Raw genomic sequence first — 21,737 nt, 5'->3', positions numbered from 1 at the left:
GTCAAAATCCTGCACCAAAAGCTTCCAAGAAAAATGTGAGCTGGTTACAGGCCATAGAGGACCTTAAGAAGGATTTTGAAAACCAAATAAGAGAAGTGGAGGAAAAATTGGGAAGAGAAATGAGAAGATGAAGAAAATTATGAAATGAGAGTCAACAGCCTGACTGAGGAAAATAACACCTAAAAAAATAGCCTGACTCAAATGGCAAAAGAGGCTCAAAAAGCCAATGAGGGGAATGCCTTAAAAAGCCGAATTTGCCAGATGGAAAAAGAATCTCAAAAGCTCAATGAGGAAAATCATTGCTTCAGAATTAGATTGGAGCAAATGGAATCCAATGACTTTATGAGAAATCAAGATGCTGTTAAACAGATCCAAACAAATGAAAGAATAGAAGGCAATGTGAAATATCTCATGGGAAAAACCACTGACTTGGAAAATAGATACAGGAGAGATAATTTAAAAATTATTGGACTACCTGAAAGCCATGATCAAAGTAAGAACTAGAAATCATCCTCCAGGAAGTTCTCAAAGAAAGCTGTCCTGATGTTTTAGAACCAGAGGGCAAAATAGAGGTTGAAAAAATCCACCGATCACCTCCTGAAAAAGATCCCAAAAAGAAAACTCCTAGGAATATTATAGCCAGGTTCCGGAATTCCCAGATTAAGGAGAGAATATTACAAGCAGCCAGGAAGAAACAATTTGAATATTGTGGAAACACAATCAGGATAACCCAGGATCTGGCAGCTTCTACACTGAGGGATCAAAGGGCTTGGAATATGATGTTCCAGAGGTCAAAGGAGCTGGGATTAAAACCAAGAATCACCTGTTCAGGAAAACTGAGTATCATGTTTCAGGGGAAAATATGGTCATTCAGTGGAATAGAGGACTTTTAAGCATTCTTGATGAAAAAAACAAAGTTGAATAGAGCAGCATGAGAAGGGCAAAGCTAAAGCCCACCCCCCCACGCTCCCACCCCCCCCCACCCCCATTTCTACGTGGAACAAGCCCAGGCAGAGGAGATGACGGCATCAGTGGAGGGGCCGATGCTGAAGCCGTGAAGGTGGAGCCAGCCCAACTCACCTGGGTAAAGCCCCAGTGGCCAGCGCCAGAGGAGCACAAACTCGCGTCTCCGGTAGGGGGCGTCCCCACCCTGCCCAGGAGAGCCTCAACTATTCCACTGCCTCAGGCTCCAATTTGTGGGCTGAGGGAGGAAGTCCACACCCACTGATGGGCCCCGGATGAGACATCCCTGCCTTCCGTGGACTAATTCCTCATTGGCTATTTTGGCCTTCAATCAAGTGATAACCCTCCCCCTTTTCGCCCTCCCCCGCCTTCCTGCTTTTGGCTCACATTTATTGGTCTTTGAACGTGGGCTCCTCCCCAGACGCTGAAGGACCAAGCCGGAAGTAACGTAGCCCGCCGCGGGAAGTTTAAATTACCACGGCTCAGTCCGCCAAAGCAGCCACCCAGGTCTCAGCACGAGGAGCAAGGGAGCGAGCTACAGGTTCCCGGCCAGCGGCCTTCGATATCGCCAAGACCATGGGACCGAGTCGCCGCAAATCCACCCCGAAGAAGCGCCCCAGGAGCCCGTCTCAGCCCCACGCCTCCACCTCCACCGCACCCTCTGGTCCTCTCCGCCGCCGCACCTTCCCCGGTAGATCAGGCCATCGAATTCTTCGGGAGATAAGCAAGCTGCAGAGCAGCACAGAGCTGCTGATCAGGAAGGCTCCCTTTGGGCGCCTCGTTAGAGAAATATGCCTCCGATGTACCCGAAGAGTGGACTTTTATTGGCAGTCCCAGGCCCTGCTGGCCCTCCAGGAGGTAGCAGAAGCCTTCATGGTTCATTTATTTGAAGATGCGTATCTCCTCTCCTTACACGCCCACCGGGTGACGCTGCATCCCAGAGATATCCAGCTGGCCAGAAGGATCCGAGGTTTGCAGGAAGGACTCGGCTGAGTGCTCGAGTACCAACGGCCCCTTAAACCCAGGAGTCAAAAACCTCTATTTCTCCTGCCATCTGAGCTCCCAGTGTGGAGCCGCCACTCCCATCTTCATCACGCGGTCTTCACACCCATCTCCTGGGCACAGTTCTCTGCAGAATCTTGGATCGCTCCTTTCTACAGAATTTAAATAAAGTGTGTTTAATTAAAAAAAAAATCAGTCCTTGTGCGGGTGGCTGTTACTGTGTACAGTAGTCTCCTGGTTCTGCTGCCCTCACTCTGCATCAGTTCATATTAGTCTTTGCAGGTTTCTCTGAAGTCTGCCTTATAGCACAATAAAATTCCATTCCATTCACATACCACAGCTTGTTCACCCATTCCCCAGTGGATGGGCATCCACTCAATTTCCTGTTCTTGGCCACCACAAAAAAAGCTGCTATAAATGTTTTTGTACATGTGGTCTTTTTCCTTTTTTATGATCTCTTTGCTATACAGCCCTAGAAGCTGGGTCAAAGGGTATGCACATTTTTATAGCCCTTTGGGCATAGTTCCAAGTTGCTCTCCAGAATGGTTGGATCAGCTCACAGTTCTACCAACAATGAATTAGTGTTCCAATTTTCCCACATCTTCTCCAACATTTATAATTTTCCTGTTTTGCCATGTTAGCCAATCTGATAGGTATGATGTGGCACCTCAGAGTTGTTTTGATTTGCATCTCTCTAATCAATAGTGACTTATACCATTTTTTCATATGACTATAGATAGCTTTAATTTCTTCCTCTGAAAACTTCCCGTTCATGTCCTTTGACCATTTATCAGTTGGGGAATGACTTGTATTCTTGTAAGTTTGACTCAGTTCTCCATATATTTTAGAAATGAGACTTTTACCAGAGACACTGGTTCTAAAAATTCTTTCCAAGTTTTCTGCTTCCCTCTGAATCTTGGTTGCATTGGTTTTTTTTGTGCAGAAACTTTTCAATTTAATTGTAATCAGAATTATCCATTTTGCATTTCATAATGTTCTCTATCTCTTGTTTGGTCATAAATTCCTCCATTCTCCATAAATCTGACAGATAAACCATTTCTTACTCCCTTAATTTGTATATAGAATCAGCCTTTATAACTAGATCATGTACCCATTTGGACTTTATTCTGGTATATGGTGTCAGACTTTTGTCTATGCCCAGTTTCTGCCATCCTATTTTCCAGTTTTCCCAGCAGTTTTTGTCAGAGTGAGTTCTTCTCAGAAGCTGGGGTCTTTGGATTTATCAAATAGTAGATTGCTATAATCATTGACTACTGTATCTTGTGTACCCAAACTATTCCACTGATCTACCCCTCATTTCTTAGCCAGTACAGGTGGTTTTGATGATGGCTGCTTTACAATACAATTTAGGATCTGGTATGGCTCCTATAACATTTATTATGTGTAACAGCACACCAATGTATATTGTATCCTTCTCTAATATTTCAGATTTCTTCCTCTTAATCCAAATAGATTGTAAATGTGTTAAGGGTAAAGATAGTAATAACACCCCCCCCCTCAAAAAAAAAAGTGAATCCTGTGGTGATTGCATTGAGACGCATGACATCCATAATCAGAGCGAGGAGAGTAGGAGTTCACCTTCTGATGTGAGAGATAACACATATAGTAGGTTCCAGTTGGAAAAGTCCCATGGTCTTTAGGATATGGCAGCAAAATGGATGGTAATGCCTCTTTTTTAAATTTTTATTTATTTTTATTTTTATTTTATTATTATTATTTTTTTTATTAAGCAATCAGGGTTAAGTAACTTGCTCAAGGTTACACGGCCAGTTATTTCTGGGTGTGGTGCTGAGTGTCCGAGCCCGGGATTCGATCTCCAGGTCGTCCCAACACTGGAGCCGGTGCTCTTACTCGTTGAGCCATCTGGCCGCCCCATAATGCCTCTTTTTTAATGTCATTTCTACTGAAAAAAAGTCCTACAAAGTTTCGATGGTGAACCATTTGGTTTTGGTACCAAGGGTTCTTGATGGCACAGATGTCCTTTCCCGGTCTTCGGTAGATGTGGCTGCAGAACACGGCAAATCAGTTGTGGGTTGCATCTGCCCAGTAGTTTTGCTTCCCAAGATGATGGTGGCAAGGACTGAGCTGGAAGCTGGACCCTTGGTTGGGAATTACTGTCACTCCTACTGGCCTTATTGGCCAGTTGGTCAACAGTCAGTGCTGGAGATGGTTGTGGAAGAGGGGCCCCTTCTTCTAAGGGACTGCTCTCCTGAGTGATTGCTTCAGGGCCTGAGCTGGAAGCACCATTGGTGGCATGAGAGACACTGCTCTTTCTAATACTCTCTTGAAAGAACTAGGGGTGTTTAGCAGAGAGAAGGGAAAGACTTCGAGAGAATTGATGGAGGGAACCTTACGTCTGCTGGTTCCACTCCCTCCTTCTACAGATAAGGAATCTCAGGCCCAGAAAGGGCACTTGTTTGATATTATATAGGTTTTAAGGAGAAGAGTCAGGATTCAAACCCACATCTTCCAGTGCCCTTTACACAGTCACTGTTCTGCTTGCCTTTAAAGGGCAGGACTAGGGAGCAAACATTTATTAAGCACCTTTGTGCCAGGAATAGTAGTGGATAGAACACTGAGCTTAGCATCAGGAAGACTCATCTTTCTGAGTTCAAATCCAGCCTCAGATACTTACTAACTGTGTGACCCTGGTCAAGTCACTTAATCCTGTTTGCCTCAGTTTCCTTATCTGTAAAATGAACTGGAGAAGGAAATGGCAAACCACTCTAGTATCTTTGCCAAGAAAACCCCAAATGGAGTCATGAAGAGCTGGACACAACTGAAAATGGCCTGATAAGGATGATGTGCCAGGTGCTGCGCTAAGCACTTTACATGTATTGTCTCGTTTGAACTTTACAACAAACCTTGGAGGTAGGTGCTATTATTATCCCCATTTTGTTGTTCAGTCGTTTTTCAGTCATGTCTGACTCTTTGGGACCCCATTTGGGGTTTTCTTGGAGTGGTTTGCCATTTCCTTCTCTAGGGTCAAGTGACTTGCCCAGGGTCACACAGCTAGGAAGGGTCTCAGGGCAGATTTGAACTTAGGAAGATGAGTCTTCCTGACTCCAGGCCCAATACTCTATTTACTGGGCCACCTAGCTAACCATCCCCATTTACAGTAGAGAAAATTGAGGCAGACTGATAAAGTGGCCTGTACAGGGTCACACAGTAAGTTTTTGAGGCTGAATTTGAACCCAAGTCTTCCTGACTCCAGGCCCAACAATCGACCCACTACCTCACCTGACTGAGTGTAGGTTTACAACAGGTGGGAGCTTCAGAAAACCAGTTTTAGAATTAAGGAAAGGAAAAATTTCCTAACGATTATTTAGCATTGTTAAAAAAGTGGAAAGGGCTGCCTTGTTCACCTGTAGATTCCTTTTCACTAGGGAAAGCAAGGACAAAAACCGCCTTGTCAGGGGGTTTGAGGAGGGCTTCTTGTTTGGATCCACAGGGCCTCTGAGGTCCCATGGACCTCTTTGATTCTGTGATTTTGGAGGACTTTGCACCTTCTTTTCTGTTACAAGGCCTAGAACTGTGCTGGGTCATCTCTAAATACCCATCAACTGATTAAAGCCATGCTTCATTTGCATAAAACTTGTATACTTTAGGAAAAGCACTTTCTCATTCATTATCTTCCTACCTCTTCACAATCCTTGTGAGTTTAGCTTGCTAGGTAGTATTATTTCTATTTCCAAATAGGGAAACTGAGGCAGCATGGTGCAATAGAAAACATACTGATTCAGGAGTCAGAGGATCTAAGTTTCTCTATAGCCTCTGACATTTACTAGTTGTGTAACCTTGGGAAGGTCACTTAATTTCACTAGGCCTCAGTTTCCTCATCTATAAAATGAGGAGGTTGTTCTAGCTGGCCCCTAAGGTTTAAATCTATGATTCTAAAAAAGTATCTTGGGTCTCTAATTAAGTGGTTTTGAGTCATGATGAATTAGCATGGGTGAATCTTTCTGCTGCAAAGGTCCAAGTAGGGGCAGCTAGGTGGTGCAGTGAATAGAGCTCTGGCCCTGGAGTCAGGAGGACCTGAGGTCAAATCCAGCCTCAGACACTTAACACTTACTAGCTGTGTGACCTTGGGCAAGTCACTTAATCCCAATTGCCCTGCCCTCCCCCCACCAAAAAGAAAAAAAGGTCCAAGTAAGTCCTACCTTGAATAGGAGAAGGGTGGGGAGGGGAGTGGGCTAAGCTGTGGAATATTTCCACAGGAGGAAGCGGGATGGAATACCCTGATGTAGCTAAGGCAGTTGTGAAAAATAAGCAGGAATGTTAAAAGTCCCACAGGCAAAGGAAAGATGGTGGCGTCTCATGTTAGCCCCCTTCAGACACTTACTCACAATGCTCCCTCCCACAATGGGGTCCAGTGGAGCATGGCAAGAACAGTGAAATTGTCTCCCACACCTAGGGCTTGCCCTAGGCTAGCTCTTCCCCTTCTTGAGGGCCCATGTTCCTAAGAGTCAAGAAACTGACCTTATCTGAAAAACTCTTATAAAATGCCCTAGATATTGTGAAAGTGGGTGATGTGGCAGCTTCCAAGCACCCCAGTGTCCCCAGGGTCGCTGCCAACACAGGTTCTTAGATCTGCTTTTCTAAAGGAAAGCAACTCAAAATGAGTTAACAAGCTTACTTTAATCAATAAAACATATATCGTTTATCTAGTTCAGGGGGAAAAGGTTAGTACCCCGAACTTCAGAGTATGCAGAGGTTACAAGCAGAAGTTACAATAACATTTCATCAGTCAGGCTTCCAAACTGTCCAATCATTACATCCATCCATACCTAATCCCAGTTACCAGAGAAGGAAGCATCAACACCTAGGTTTTCAAAGGGAAGGAGGCGGGGGGCGTGTCTCAACGGCTTCCCAGAGCCTCATCTGGTCAAATCACACAACACTTCTCAAAGTGAGCCCCAAAGCAAAGCCTCCCATCAGGGCTTATATAGCCTTCTCCTGGCTCAGAGAATGTAACAACCTTCTTGACCCACTGCCCAATCACAAAGTATCTCCTGAGAAACAAGCCTTCCACCACAGGCTCCAGGTATACTTAACCTAGGGACAGGGAAGATCTTAAAAATTTACATTCCTATAACAGGCCCCTGGCCCAGTCCCCGGCTTCTGCTCCCTGGGCCCTAGGGCTATCTGTGGTTTCTGAGTCTTCCTCTGGGCCCTCAGATGGATTCTGACCTTCAGTCAGGGTCAGGGGCCTCCACATCTCACAGCCCAGGGCTGAGAGGGGCAGAAGTGGGAAGGAAGGCCTTGGCTTTCAAGACACCCAGCCCTGGATTTCCTGCAGCTTGGGCTACAAAACTCACTGGCCTCATCAGAGAGTGTGATGCCCCAAAGCACTCTTGGCCAAAGGCTCCTCCTGAGAAGCAGCTCTGTTTCTCCCATGAATACCCAGTTTGGATTGCTGTCCCTTCTCCTCCTCAAACCCCAGCCCTCTGCCAAGGTGCAGGGTGGAGAGGCTCAGTCCCCACAGATAGTCAGGAAAGATTTGGGTTTGAATTTTCACTACTATTCAGTATCTGTGGGACCATGGGAAACAACCTCTCTGAGCCTCAATTTCCTAATATTTAGCCTTGCAGAATTGTGGGGATCCACTGAGATCTTGTAGTTTTTATTACTAGCCAAGATAGTTTTAGGACAAAGATATATAGTCCTCCATTGCCATGTTTGGGGCAGCAGCTAGATGGTGCAATGGACAGAGTGGTGGACCTGGAGTCAGGAAGATCCAAGTTCAAATCCAGCCTCAGACACCTACTCAAGACTTACTCAGACCCTGGGCAGGTCACTTAACTCTATTGCCTCAGTTTACTCATCTGTAAAATGAGCTAGAGAAGGAAATTATAAACCTCTCCAGTGTCTTTGCCAAGAAAACCCCAAAATAAGGTCACAAAGAATCGGATATGATTGAAATGCCATGTTTCATTTGTATAAGATTTTATGCTTAGGAAAAGAACTTTTTTATACATTATCTTCCTATATCCTTACAAACCCTGTGAGGCTAGTTTGTTAGGCAGCATTATTTCTATTTCCAAATGGGGAAACTGAGGCAGCATGGTGCAATAGAAAAAGTACCGATTCAGGAGTCAGAGGACCTGAGTTCCATCTAACCTTCTTTGAATCTGACCTGGCTTTGTAGGGCCTGCCAGGGTCTGTCCTCTGCTTAGGTGGCTTTTGAAAACGCTTTAAGAAGCTCTCTCCAGGGGAATAGGAGAAGAAGAAGGGGGAGGAGGAGGAGGAGGAAGAAGAAAAAGAGGAAGAGGAGGAGGAGGAAGAAAAGAAGGGAATTTAGAGGAAAGAGGAGAAGAACAAGGAATAAGAGGAGAATAAGGAAGAAGAGCAGATGAAAATGATAGGCTCTAGTGGCACAATGAATAGAGAGCTGGTCCCAGATCGAGCAAGCCCTGGGTTCAAATCCTGTCACACATTTGGGCAAATGATCTAATTTTTCAGGGCTCCAGGAAGCTTTCTAAGACCCTGCGCTTCAGAGTAGTGGCTGATCTGCAATTGATGGTCCTTTCATGGATAAAATCATGGATCTGGTCATTTTCACCAGCCCCACGCACAAAAACCACACCCACAAAATGACCCTTTACAGCTACGTGATACCTTTTGGTTTACATAGCACTCTCCTCCCAAATATTATTTTCTCTATTAAAATTTTTTTTATTGCTGTCTTTTGTTTCTTACATAACCAACATTTCCCCAAGTATTCCTGCCCCTTTGTCCCCTTGCACCCCCCTCTATTTATTTTCTAGATAAGGAAGCTAAGGCCTAGATGGGTCAGAGACTTTCATCACAGCTCACAAAATGCACCTCCCTCCCACTTTGGCAGAAGTAGGGAACCATTGGCTGCCGAATGTTACCTACGTTACCAGGCTGGGGTCATGTATTGCTTAAATTTGTCAAACTCCTGCTTTCAAATACAGTCTCAGACACTAGCTGTGTGACCTTGGGCAAGTCACTTAACACTGACTGCCTCAAAAAACCATGGAGAGGGTTGCCATTGGGTAATAGTGGGTTCTTCTTCATTGGGGAATACAAAGGAAGAATGATCCCCCTGGTTGTTCTAGGCAGTATTTTCAAAGTACTATACTTATATCCATTATCTCACTCAATCCTTTCAAAAACTGTGTGAGATAGGAGCAATCATTATCTTCATTTTACATGAGGGAAACTGAGGTTCAGACTTTCCCAGGGTCACACAGCTTCCTGGTATCAGAGCTAGAACTCAGGTCTTCAAAGTACTTTCATGCAATTGTCACGTGCTTGCTTTGTAATCCTATACATTTTGTTTTATGTACTGAAAAATACTACAAAGCAAACCAAAGGTTATTGAAAATTAAATGTGAGGGGCGGCCAGGTAGCACAGAGAGTAAGAGCACCAGCTCCAGTGTTGAGAAGACCTGGAGATCGAATCCTGGGCTCAGACACTTAGCACCCACCCAGAAACACCTGGCCATGTAACCTTGAGCAAGTTACTTAACCCCAATTGCTTAGGGGAGGCCAGGTGGCTCAGCGAGTAAGAGCACCGGCTCCAGTGTCGGGATGATCTGGATCAAATCCGGGCTCAGATACTCAGCACCACACCCAGAAATAATAACTGGCCGTGTAACCTTGAGCAAGTTACTTAATCCCGATTGCTTTAAATAAAAAAAAGAAAATTAAATGTGTGCTTTTTAAAAAATCCAAATTCGTTGATCCTTGAAATCCTATACAGATATTTTCCAGGGACTCCAGTTTAAGAACCCCTGATTTAGAGGATCATAAGATTACAGATTTAGAACCAGAAGGCACTAAGTGAGGCTGTGTAATGTTAATGGGATTTCAGATCTTCACTGCCCATTAATAGGCTTCACCTGGAGCCTATTAGGGGAAGCTTGCTTGTAGGAAGACTTTCTTACCTTTTGCTAATTTCTAATTAGGCACTGAGTCAGGAGGGTTGTGATGCCTTCTGGCTTTGAGGAGTGTATATATACTATGAGTTGGTATTTTGCTTTCGGGGCACACTTATGAGAAGGTCCTGAGTGGCCATATGTTCACAGCTCCCAAACTGCTCATATGTAAAGGCTCTCTTGATCCAGGGATATATGTAAAGTGTAATAGTTGATTCAGGCAGTCAGAGGCCTGTCTGTTGGTCTTAATTTCTCTGCTTGTATTTCTGTATTTTCTCTGAAGTTCAGGATGCTGACTTTTCCCCTGAACTAGTGAACGTAATTTTAAAAAGATTGTTGACCCCCTAAACAGCTATCTTTCCTAGCAAAGCAGATCTAAGAACTGGTGCTAGCAACCATCCTGTGTATGCCAGTGTGGTTGCCACTACAGGCTGGCTTTAAATTCATGTCTTTCTAACTCCAGGTCCAGCTCTTTGTGTTCCCAGCTGCCTCTTACAGAGAGGCAGATTGGAAAGGGCATAGGATTTGCACAGAGGGATGAATTTTTGAATACCAGCTCAGGCACATACTAGCAGTGAGAACCTGGGAAACTCATTTGACCACTCAGCCTCAGTTTTCTCATCTGTAAAGTGGGTATAATAAGAACATCTACCTCACAGGGTTGTTGTAAGGATCAAATGAGATGTGTAAAGTGCTTTGCCATCCTTAAAGTGCTATATAAATGCTAGCTTGCTGTGTGACCGCCAAGACCCTGGGCCTCAGTTTCCTCATCTGTGCTCTTGTATATTACAGGGTTATGGCAAGGAAAACACCTTATAGCCCTTTAATTCAGATGAGGAAACTGAGGGTCAGAGAAAGTAGTTGATTTGCCTTAATCTCTCCACTGACAGGCTGTGTCTGATGAAGCCCATGGAGAACTGAACCAGGAACCAGGGGACTTTGGTTCTAATTCCATAAATTACCTGTGTCACTCTAGATGAGTAACCCTGGGCAAGTCACCTGAATTCTGCCTCAACTTGCTCCCCTGTAAAATGGGAATACCACTTTAAAAACACATTCAAGGGGCAGCTAGGTGGCGAAGTGAATAGAACACTGGCCCTAGAGTCAGGAGGACCTGAGTTCAAATTAGGCCTCAGACACTTAACACAAAAACTAGCAGTGTGACCTTGGGCAAGTCACTTAACCCCTTTGCCCTCCAAAAAAAAAAAGGGAAAAAAAAACACATTCAAGTATTTTTGGGTTCTGATCTACATGGAATTAATGTTAGGGCTAGAAGGGTCCTTTGAGATCATCTAGTCCAGGAGTTAACCGTGTGTGTGTGTGTGTGTGTGTGTGTGTGTGTGTGAGGGACCCCCTTTTGTTAGTCTGGTGACACCTATGGACACTGTCTCAGAATGTTGTTCAGTCATTTTTGAGTTGTGTCCAACTCTTCGTGACCCAATTTAGGGTTTTCTTGGCAAAGATACTGGAGCGGTTTGGCAGTTACTTCTCCAGCTCATTTTACAGATGAGGAAGCTGAGGCAAACTGGGTTAAGTGACTTGTCCAGGGTCACACAGCTAATAAGTATCTGAGGCTGGATTCAAACTCAAGAAGACGAGTCATCCTGATTCCCTGCCCAGGGCTCTACCCACTGCATCACCTAGCTACCCCCTTCTCAGAATAAAGTTTAAAAAGGTTTTTAAAGAAATAAAATAAAATAGGATTATAGGAGATACCAATTATATTGAAAGTTATCAAAATAGATTTTAAAAAATTCAGATTCCAAGTTAAGAACCCCTGAATGCCAAGTCCTTCATTTTGAAGGTGAAGAAACTGAGGCCAAGAGAAAAAAAGTGACTGATCTGCCCAAAGTAATCACTTTGCAGAGTGAATAGGACCAAATGGGATAGGTAACTAATGTGACAGGCTATTGAAGAAAATAAAGCTCTGCAGAGCTTCTAGCAATTGTAAATATTATCATCATGGATGGCTCTCTACACACATCAAGCTTATTCCTAAAATTATTTGTTTGTAGATCATGTAACTTTTTTTTTTGCAGGGGGGAAGGTAGGGCAATTGGGGTTAAGTGACTGGCCCAAGGTCACACAGCTAGTAAGTGTTAAGTGTCTGAGATCGGATTTGAACTCAGGTCCTCCTGACTCCAGGCTGGTGCTCTATTCACTGAGCCACCTAGCTACCCCAATATTGGAGCATTTTAAATGCAGCAGAGAAGTTTGCTAGAGAAAGGACCCTACCAATCCAGCTGTTTTCTAAGGTTGAGAATTATTTTTATAGTATTACTATTGCTGCCTTACTACCTCATGATCTGATATGCAGATCTGACTTTTCAGTAGCCTTCCCTATCCTCATTAGGACTAGAGATAGCCTGGAAAAGGCCCCAGGCTCTGTGGGAACAGGGAACCACAGAATTAGCATCAAAGATGAAATTATCATCCATGCTTTGCTGTCAACTAGCCCTGAGATCCCAGGCTAATTATTTAACCTTTCTGTGCTTCAATTTTCTCATCTATTGTGGGAGGATAGAATGAGGAGAGGTAGTTTAGTCCAGTGCTGTCAAACTCAAATAGAAACCAATCCCCGAGGTCACTGTAGTGATTTAGAAAAGAAAACCACAAATTAACATTATCTATGCTGTATTATATTTTTATTAATTTTGTTATACATTTTAAAATTACAGTTTAATTTGGTTCAGGACACACTCTGGACTTTTGTGGGCTCTTGGGGCCTCTGGATAGGGCAGTGGGCTTGGAATAAGAAAGACCAAAGCTTATATCCTTCCTCTGACATTTACCAGCTGTGTGACCTTGGGCAAGTCACTTCAGTTCTCTGGAGCCTCCATCCCTTCATCTCTAAAAAATGTTGTTACAATAATACCCATCATACAACAACAGAATTGTTGCTTAAATAAGATACTGTATATAACAGTGATGCTCAGTCTTCAGACTGCTGATGTAAATGTCCATTGTTATTGTTACCAGGCTCTGAAAGTGTCAAAAACAAAATGTTGTTCAGTTGCTTCCAACTTTTTGTGATCCCATTTGGGGTTTTCTTGGCAGATACTGGAGTTGTTGAGGTTTAGAGCCGGTAGAGCTGGTTCAGGTGTGAAAGAATTCACTTAGACCTTCTCTGTAGCTACTGGGAACTTGATTCACACACAAGCAGTATGGGTCTCCTAGCAAGAAAGCTAAGTGGGGCTTCGATATTTGGGGGAGTTATGCTTATATAGAGTTCTCAAAATGATGATGTAGTTTTAGAGGTTTTTATGGGTTTGAAGATTAGGGACAAGATGAGGAACATGGATGACAGGATAGGAGACACAAGATAAGGGGCAAATTTTATGACCTAGGATGAGGGGAGACAAGGAATTTTATGGTCCAGGATAAGGGGAAAGTTTTATGGTATTTCAAGAAAAAAGGGAAGAGACTTTAGGATGCCTTCAGGTTAGAGAATAAACTAGAGGCTTCACAAGTACTGGAAAAGCAACTTTTTTTTGGAGTGGGAAAGGCAAGGCAATTTGGGGTTAAGTGACTTGCCCAAGGTCACACAGCTAGTAAGTGTGTCAAGTGTCTGAGGTCAGATTGGAACTCAGGTCCTCCTGACTTCAGGGTCAGTGCTCTATGCACTGCACCACCTTAGCTGCCCCTGGAAAAGCAACTCAACCCTTAAGGCTCTGTTTGTATCCACATCAGAGAGGTGTGCCATTTCCTTCTCCAGCTCATTTTACAGATGAGGAAACTGAGGCGAACAGGATTAAGTTACTTTCCCAGGGTCACACAGCTAGGAAGTAGTCTGAGGCTGGATTTGAACTCAGGTCTTCTTGACTCCAGACCCAATTCTCTATCCACTGCGCCATCTAGCTGTTCTAAGAGCAATATACAAAGGTATCGTTAAGAGCAGCTTTAATGTGGACAAGACTGAGTGGTCATTGGGTCTGGAAATCTAGTAAGATCCTGGTTGGAAATGGGTTGGGAGAATGGCATAGCCACTGTGTCTCAAGGGCTTCTCTCCACTCACCCTCTCTGTTCCTGCAGCACTGGTCTGCTGACTGTGCAGCCCCAATAATAATTGCAGGATGGGGACAGGGGAGGAACATAAACCTGAAGTGTGGGATGAATTGGCTTTTCCAAATGAATCCATAGCCATCTGAAAGTGTATTTTATATACCTTTATGTGTATGCATTGTTTCTGTTAGAACTTAAGCTCCCTGGGGCGGCTAGGGGTTGCAGTGAATAAAGCGCTGGCCCTGGAGTCAGGAGGACCTGAGTTCCAATTTGACCTCAGACACTTAACACTTACTAGCCATGTGGCCTTAGGCAAGTCACTTAACCCCAATCGCCTTGCCCTCCCCCCTGCAAAAAAAAAAAAAAAAACTTAAGCTACCTGAGGGCAGATTGCTTTACTCCCTAGTGTACTGGCATCCAATAGGTGTTTAATAAATACTTGTGGATGGAGATGCAGCTTGGTGTAGAAGATAAGGTCCTGGAGTTAGACTCCGGAAGTCAAGAGTTCAAATCCAGCCTTAAACACTTACTAGTTCGGTGACCCTGGGTGGGTCACTTAAAGCACTTTGTGCCTCAGTCTCTTCATCTAGAAAATGAAGCCCTCTGAGGTCCCCTTCTGGTCTGAATTTCTATTTCTATGATTGACTGACATTAGCTTAACCTTTAAAAGGGGTCTTTGTCTTTTCTAAAAAAAAAAAAAAACAAAACCCAACAAAAATTCCCAAGAGATTTTCCTCCTCCACATGAATACTGAAGTTATCTCCATAAATTTAACACACCACAGTTTGCAGCCATCTGTTAGGAAGCAGAGATCTGGAGAGCTTTCAAAGCAAGCATCTAAACTCCCCACCTTCCTCCTCCCCCACCCCTCGCCCCATCCAAGTGCAATGAATTAAGTTTCCTAGCACCGGTGCTCAAAATAGCTCACAGAATAGGAAAGAAAACTCCAGCCTGCAAACAGCATGTCACCACATTCAGCCAATTACATAAATCTAAAGAGGAAAAGCCGAACATAGGCTTGTGGGGCAGGGAGGAAAAAAAGAACCATGAAAAAAGAGAGGCCTAGGATAGACAGAAGGAAGCCTGGATGGGGAGATGCAAAAACCTAGCTTTTGGGGGAGCTAGGTGGTACAGTGAAGAGAGCACCAGCCCTGGAGTCAGGAGGACCTGAGTTCAAATCCAGCCTCAGACACCTGACACACTAGCTGTGTGACCTTGGGCAAGTCACTTAACCTTAATTGCCTTGCCTTCCCCCCTCCAAAAAAACCCCAAACCAACCTAGCTTTTAGGACATGCTCTGCCTCTAACAGTCTGGTGTTTTTAGGTCCTCACACAATGTGAGTGTTGCTCTCAGTGGTATCAAACTAAACGGAAGTAGGGGCCGCTAGACTGTATAAAAAGATAACCTGAGGTCACACATTGATCTACAGAATATTAACATTGTGATGCCTTGGATAGAGCACCAGCCCTCAAGTAAAGGATCTCCAGGGTTACTGTGTGACCTGGGAAAGTCATGTAACCTGTTTGCCTCAGTTTCCTCATCTGCAAAACAGGGATAATAACCACACTTACCTCCCTGGATTGTTGTGAGGATCAAACGAAATAACAAAATGATTAATTCTGTTAAATTACATTTTAATCTGGTTCGGCCCCATTGAGAAGCCAGCTGGCTTTGTGTTCGGCACCTTGTCTAGAGGATCCCTAAGGCTGTGCCATCCAGATGTGACATTTTTATGGTTCCCATACCTGGATGGTCTCTCCGCTGCTGTTCCCAGCTCAGCTATTTGGGGATTGCTTTCCCCATGTCTGCCCAGACTCAATGCAGTGTTGGCTTGCTTCATTGATCTGACATAATTTATTGATTTGAACAACATTTAGTACCATGGTTTTATTATCAGTGACATAACAAATTTGTACAACAAGATGGGTGCTGCCGCTGGAGGAAGGGTCTTGGTGGTGGTGGCAGCAGCAGCAAAAGTAGTAGTAATAACAGGCAGCGTGAGAAGCCTTGCAGGTCCCACAGCACCCCCAGAGGCCACAGCAAGGAGGTGCATCTCAGCCTCTCAGCAGCCAGACTGTAACCCATGCTGGGCCGAGGGAGGAATGGTTCAACCTGGCTTCTCCAAGATGTCTATCTGGGTGTTGCTTGCTGACCATCTGCTCAGCCTCAAGTAGGTTCAGGACCAGGTGTATGAGGCCTGTGTTGGCAGAAGGCATGCTGCAGAGGCTGGCCCTAAGCTGGGTGGCAGAGAGGGGAGGGTGCCGGTCCTTGGAGAGGAGTTGAGGATGGAGGGGGCGGTGTGTGTCCTGAGGTCAGACAATCAGGGAGGATTTCTGCTTGCCCATAGGGAACCATTCTTTTTCCTGAAGCTCCTGGGGCAGCCTTAAAGACGGCCTTGGACCACCATGGACACACATGGCAAGAACCTCGAGAAGTCCATTTTGTTCATCAACTTACCATCCACGGGGACACAGCCAGCAGAACTAGCTAGACTTTCCTGTGCCTGACCCTGAAGGCCAGGCCTGCACCACAGGTAGCCAGCCAAAGAAAAATGTAGGGCTGCCATTGCTCACGCTTCCGCTTTCTCAAGTGACCTGTAACCAACCACCCATTACAAGTGTCTCTAGTCTGTCCTATCTATGGGACTATTTTGATTCTGGCCCCTCCCTACCTCCAAGTTGCAGAGGACGGCTCCAAGGCCAAACTCCAGGCCCCCCCTCCCCATTAAATCCATTGTGTCTGGGGACTGGCCTGGGGCAGAGCTGCATTGTTTTCCAGCCCAAGAACTTGGTCCTACCACACACTCACCTCTAGCCTGCCCCCCCAGGCCTCACCCCCCACCCCAGCTCCCCACCAAGGCTTAGCTAGAGCAGACATCTTGTCACTGCCATTTGCCCAACCTACTCACATTTCCCCTTATTGCTTTAGACTCCACTTGAACTTCCTTCCCTGCCTCCCACTATTCTAGAAATGTTATCTGCCACCCCCCTCCTAGCAGAGCATAAACTCCTTGGATGCCAGGTCTGTTCTGCTTTTTATATTTGAATCCCTAGTGCCTAGCACTGTGCCTGGCATATGAGTGCTTAATAGATACTTTTTAGATTAGAAACATTGACCCAAGAAATGCATTTCACATGGAAAATGTCTTGTTTTCCCTCCCCACTCCCCAAATCAAACCGACAGGTCTCATTTATTTGGTTGTTGTTATTTTTTTTTAAAAAGAGATAAAAATTCCATCATGCTCTGTACAAGGCCCACCCCCTCCTCTCACCCTCAGCATCTCAGGAGACAAATCCACAAGAGGCCACTCCAAGATGGCGTCCACCAAAGAACATCTGAGTGTTTCCATCAGAGATGGGCATGCCCCCTTCAAGCAGCTGGTGTCACGAGTTGGGCACAAAGGTACAAAAGTGAAATGGCCAGTTGTGGAGGACAAGCAAAAGACAGGACCAGTCTTGTGGGCCTCAGATTGGCAGCTAAGGGGGCGGAGAGCCAGGGAAAGTCAGTCCTAAGCCTGTCACTCTAACCAAGGTCGTACTGCAAGGTGGAATTGGGAGCACAGTTTCCCCCATAATACTGAGTCATTTTGGTTCTCTGCCAAATTTAGCAGCAGCAAGGGTTAAACCAGCCTTGCCAATCAGTGCCAGTGACCAGCACCTAATGCACCTGTGTATATACACTAAGCCACTGGGGCCTCCATACAGTGTCCTAGCTTATTGGGACCTTATCAGTCCAACCTCCTCATTTTGTAAAAGGGGAAACTGAGGCCCAGAGCTATGAACTGACTTTGCCTGAGGTTTCACAGCAGTTGAGCTGGGGCTAGAACCCAGGTCTTTTGACTCCTGAGTCCAATATGCTCTTTTCCAATCCATTTGGAACCCCATCCACTGAGCTGTAGTTAGAAAAGTACCAAGAGAACCTTGTTATAAGGCTAGAAGGTCTGGAATTTGAGGACAAGGTCAAAGCAAGGTGCTTGTGTTTCTACACATATACATGATGTATTTTACAAGTCCATCCTCTCCTCATACTCCACAATCTAAAGTATACACAGAATAAAATAAATAAAATCAACACTTGTCACTCCTGGCCTGCCAGAAATAAAAGTTACTGACCTCGGACTCTAGGTTAAACTGCATGGCAAAGTACGTGTGCCTCTTTCCCAAAAGGGCAGACAGGCAAGCCTAGGCCAGCTGGCTACCCCTCAGATCATCCCCACACTCACTCCATTCTTCTGAGTGGATCATGGGTTTGCCCTGACCTAAGTGTTTAAAAAGCAAAAAATAGTCAAAAGTCCACCAGGAGATAGCACCCACAGCTACTCTGGATCCTTTCTTAGCACTGAGCCCACATGGCTAGTAGGCCCTCAACAAATATTTCTTGAATGAAGGTAAGCTGTCTATTAAGGACCAGCTGGATTTTCATTGTAGAGCTCCTGAAGGCAAGAAGCTTTAAGTTGTCCCCACTGATCTGGTTTCACACCTCCTTCCACTCAGTCCATCCAAACACCATTCTCCAGAAGCAAAGATTAGCTCAAAGCCAGCTGTTGGTCAGCTGGATAAATGAGCTCCATTAGTCAGCAGAAAGAGGGAGAAATTCTGCTCTATTCCAATAGGAGTACAGAGGCCACTTATGAAGAAGGCCAAAAGGAGTCATAGCTACTTTGGGTAAAAGACACGAGGGTCTGGGAGCCAAAATAAGCTGGGGGCACAACATGCTGGGAAGTGTAGTCTGTTTGGATGGTGCCATCAATGGGAGAGGGCAGATGGGTTTGCCACAACTGACAAAACAGCTGGGTCTAGTTAAATCAATGAATCAATCAATAAACATTTATTAAGCGCCTACTATGTGCCAGACACTGTGCTAAATCCTGAAGCAAGTCAAGGATGGCAAAGACAACTGTGGGTACTTCCATAATCTGGAAAGCACAATATCTTTTCCCTTGAGCTCAGCTCTGAAATTCAGATCGGAACATGTGCCTGTCACTGGGGCACCACAGATAAAAAAGGCCAGGACCAGGGTTACTAAGAGGGAGCATAAACCAATCACTGCAAGTCATTTTCAACTAATTTGGCCAAATGACTTTCTCCCCTTTCCCTGGGATGGGCTCTGTGGTCAGGAGATGAATCAGAGAGGTGGAGACAAGTCAGGGAGGCCCATCGAACTCTGAGTTAAGAGGGTCTATGCTGAGCTGGGACCAAGAAGACCTGGGGAAAAGACTAGAGCTTTCCTGCTGTCAAGAGATCCCAGCCTTCACTGGGGCTTAGGGGATGAGGTTTTGCTGAGAAACAGGAAGCATATGAATTCTGATAGTAGAAAATGGAGTACTTGGGAGAAGAGGGAAATTCACCCCTGGAGAACAGCGAGATTAAATTATAGGAAGGAATACATGTATGAAAGTCAAAAACCAGTTCTGTGAAATTCAATGAAGTCTCTGGGTGAATCATGTCATCTCTCCATGTCCATTGGCACGTCCGCACTAACTGAGGGAAAACAGAAGATTCACTGATTCTGGGCCCACTGCCTACACAGTCCTTACCAAGATCCCAAATCCTGCCCTACTTTCAATCCCCTTTTCCCAGACAGAGCAGCAGGATGGTGACCACCCCAAAGCACCAAATAATCCCACGGGAGGTGTAAAACATCTACTAATTACTGGTCAAGTGAGGATGGGTGAAGAGGCGGGAACAAATGGAAAGAGCTGGGGCAGCCATGGGCCTGCCCACCCAGAGGAGGAGCCCGGTCTAGTGTGAGCCCTGAGGACTTCTCATCTTGGAAGCTTCCACCTATACCGATGCCCATATCATACCCATGGAGAGTGCTGAAGACCCACACACAGGGGGACTTAAGGCTGGCTGTGGGGAGGGGGACTGCCCGATAGTCTCCTAAATGCCTATCTTAATTTAATTCTTTAATTCCTCTTTAATTCTTGCTGATTCCCTTTTTTTGGTGCACCAGGTGCTGGCCTGACCACACACACTCGAGCATTACCTTTCCCTCCAGGTTCTCGTCTTTTCTTTCCTCTCTTTTTGACAGGGAGAGATGCAAGGGCACGTGAGAACAAAGATAGCTAACTGCACTGGGAGAGCCAGCACAGGTGTCTGTATGCAGGATGAAAAAGCACAAAAACACCTTAAAAATGCTGTTTCATTTTTTCTTCAGCCTTCTAATTCTTGGCTGCAGATTAACAAGAGAAGTGGTGTTTTAGAGACCCACTTTATACCAAACTCCTGTCTTCCTCAGAGCTCCTCTCCATAACCTTGGAACATACCTCTTGAAAAGCAGCCTGGACTCCCCGCGTTCCCCCTAGACCTTCTCTGGTGGCAGGACAGCTTCCATGCCTATTCCCACTTCTTGGCACATAGATGTCCCCATCATTCACCACAACTAGAACATATGCAAGATTCATTTCTAGAATACACTCTGGGGCTGTGCTAAAATAAATCTGATCTTGGAGGGCATTCACACAGCCTCAAATAGGAAGCAAGCAGGCTGCCTTTTGCCGATGGAGGGGAGGGGCTTCCCAAGGATCATGGCCAACCCCTAAGGCTCAATTCCCCAGCCTCCCTTGCCTCTCCACCCAGAAAGCAGCATCAGGTCTGAGCCCCCACTTAAGCAGGTTTCCAACAAATAGACCCTTCATCCCAAATCCGTTCAGAGTCACTGCCATGAAGTTAAACTTGGGTCCAATGGCAGGGGTGGAACGTGGGAGCAGAACTGGGCACCAAGACCCCAGGGGGCAGCCCCAGGACTCGAGTTTAGATTCCTACTCCCCTCCCCAAAGTGGATGCAGAGCAGTGAGGCTGTCAGCCAGGCTCCCTTTTCTAATGGAGTGAGGCATACACAATGGTTGTGAGTGAAAACGTAGCCACTGGAAACAGCAATGCTCACAAAAATCAGGCCCCATGGCAACAGGGGAGATATTTCAGGGAGAAGAGGTGGCTCCATTTCCTTTTGTCAGTCTTCTGGCCTCTGCCTTCACCACCAACGCACTCCCATGTTGGCGGCCAACATGATTAGGTGGATGCTTGTCTTTTTTTTTTTCCTCTTTGCTTTTTACATGTCAAATAAAACCAGGTCGTTCTGTAAACAGAATCTTGTGTCCTTGGATCCCTCAAAGTCAATCTCTCTTTAAGGTTTATGTTTGAAATGGGCTTCCACTGAAATAGGAAACACACACAGACACACACAGAGTCCGTTACAGTGAGATACAAGTGGAACACAACGCCCTCCCTGTCTGACAGGAACATAACAATCCCAGTGACAGCAGGACCACACTCTGACTCCTCCTATACAGATGCCTTTGCCAACAGCCCCCCTGTCTTCCCAGAAACAGAGCTCTTCCCATTTGATTTTGGAAACCCAGAAAGGATGGATTTTGAAGGACTATGATTTCCCTGGGCTCCTTGTCTTCTTTCTACCCCAGGGCCCTGGTCACTCACTGGCTGCCCCAAACAGAGCGGAAGTGAGGAAGATGTGATTTCAAGGCCTCTTACCAACACCCACCCTAAAGCAAGACGTGGTGACCTCAGCTCCCCCCAGATGCTCAATCCAGGATCTCGGTCTCCATGACTACCATACTCCCAGGGGAGGGTCCTGTCTCACAGAGCCAGGCTCAGGGTTATGGAACAGCAGTATCTCTCCACCTCCCTTGCTGCCCTTTCCCTCCTTTCTCCTTTTCACCAATGAAAAGGGGGAGAACGTGGGGACTTAATGAGACAATAAAACAGAAACACTTTAAGAGGCACCCCCCAAAAAAGCAGGTAAAAGCATGCTTGTTGACTCATCCCTTCTCCTCCAGGCAGCTAATAGATTGTGAGAGATAACTCTTCAGAGAGGGGGTGGAT

The 21,737-nt window shown here is 45.5% G+C and overlaps 2 protein-coding genes and 1 pseudogene across 3 annotated transcripts in view; 1 reads left to right on the top strand and 2 right to left on the bottom strand.

Moving 5' to 3' along the window:
- The window catches only part of PRKAR1B (protein kinase cAMP-dependent type I regulatory subunit beta), a 716,155-nt gene that overhangs the window by 542,378 nt on the left and 152,040 nt on the right, over window positions 1–21,737 (bottom strand). The window lies entirely within an intron of this gene.
- Window positions 1,540–1,956, top strand: LOC138159050 (histone H3-like centromeric protein A pseudogene; annotated as a pseudogene).
- Window positions 15,620–21,737, bottom strand: part of ADAP1 (ArfGAP with dual PH domains 1) — a 171,744-nt gene continuing 165,626 nt past the window's right edge. For both annotated transcript variants that reach the window (XM_069084872.1, XM_069084873.1), the window contains one exon: window positions 15,620–21,050. In XM_069084872.1, the coding sequence (XP_068940973.1) occupies window positions 21,022–21,050 (29 nt within the window). In that variant the 3' untranslated portion in view covers window positions 15,620–21,021. The remainder of the gene's footprint in view (window positions 21,051–21,737) is intronic.

The sequence above is a fragment of the Petaurus breviceps genome, unplaced genomic scaffold (assembly GCF_028583685.1).
Source record: "Petaurus breviceps papuanus isolate PSGF00001 unplaced genomic scaffold, PetGlider_PUasm1.0 175, whole genome shotgun sequence".
Taxonomy (NCBI): Eukaryota; Metazoa; Chordata; class Mammalia; order Diprotodontia; family Petauridae; genus Petaurus; species Petaurus breviceps.
Note: the sequence above shows the minus strand (reverse complement) of the source record. Positions and strands in the feature narration are given on the sequence as shown.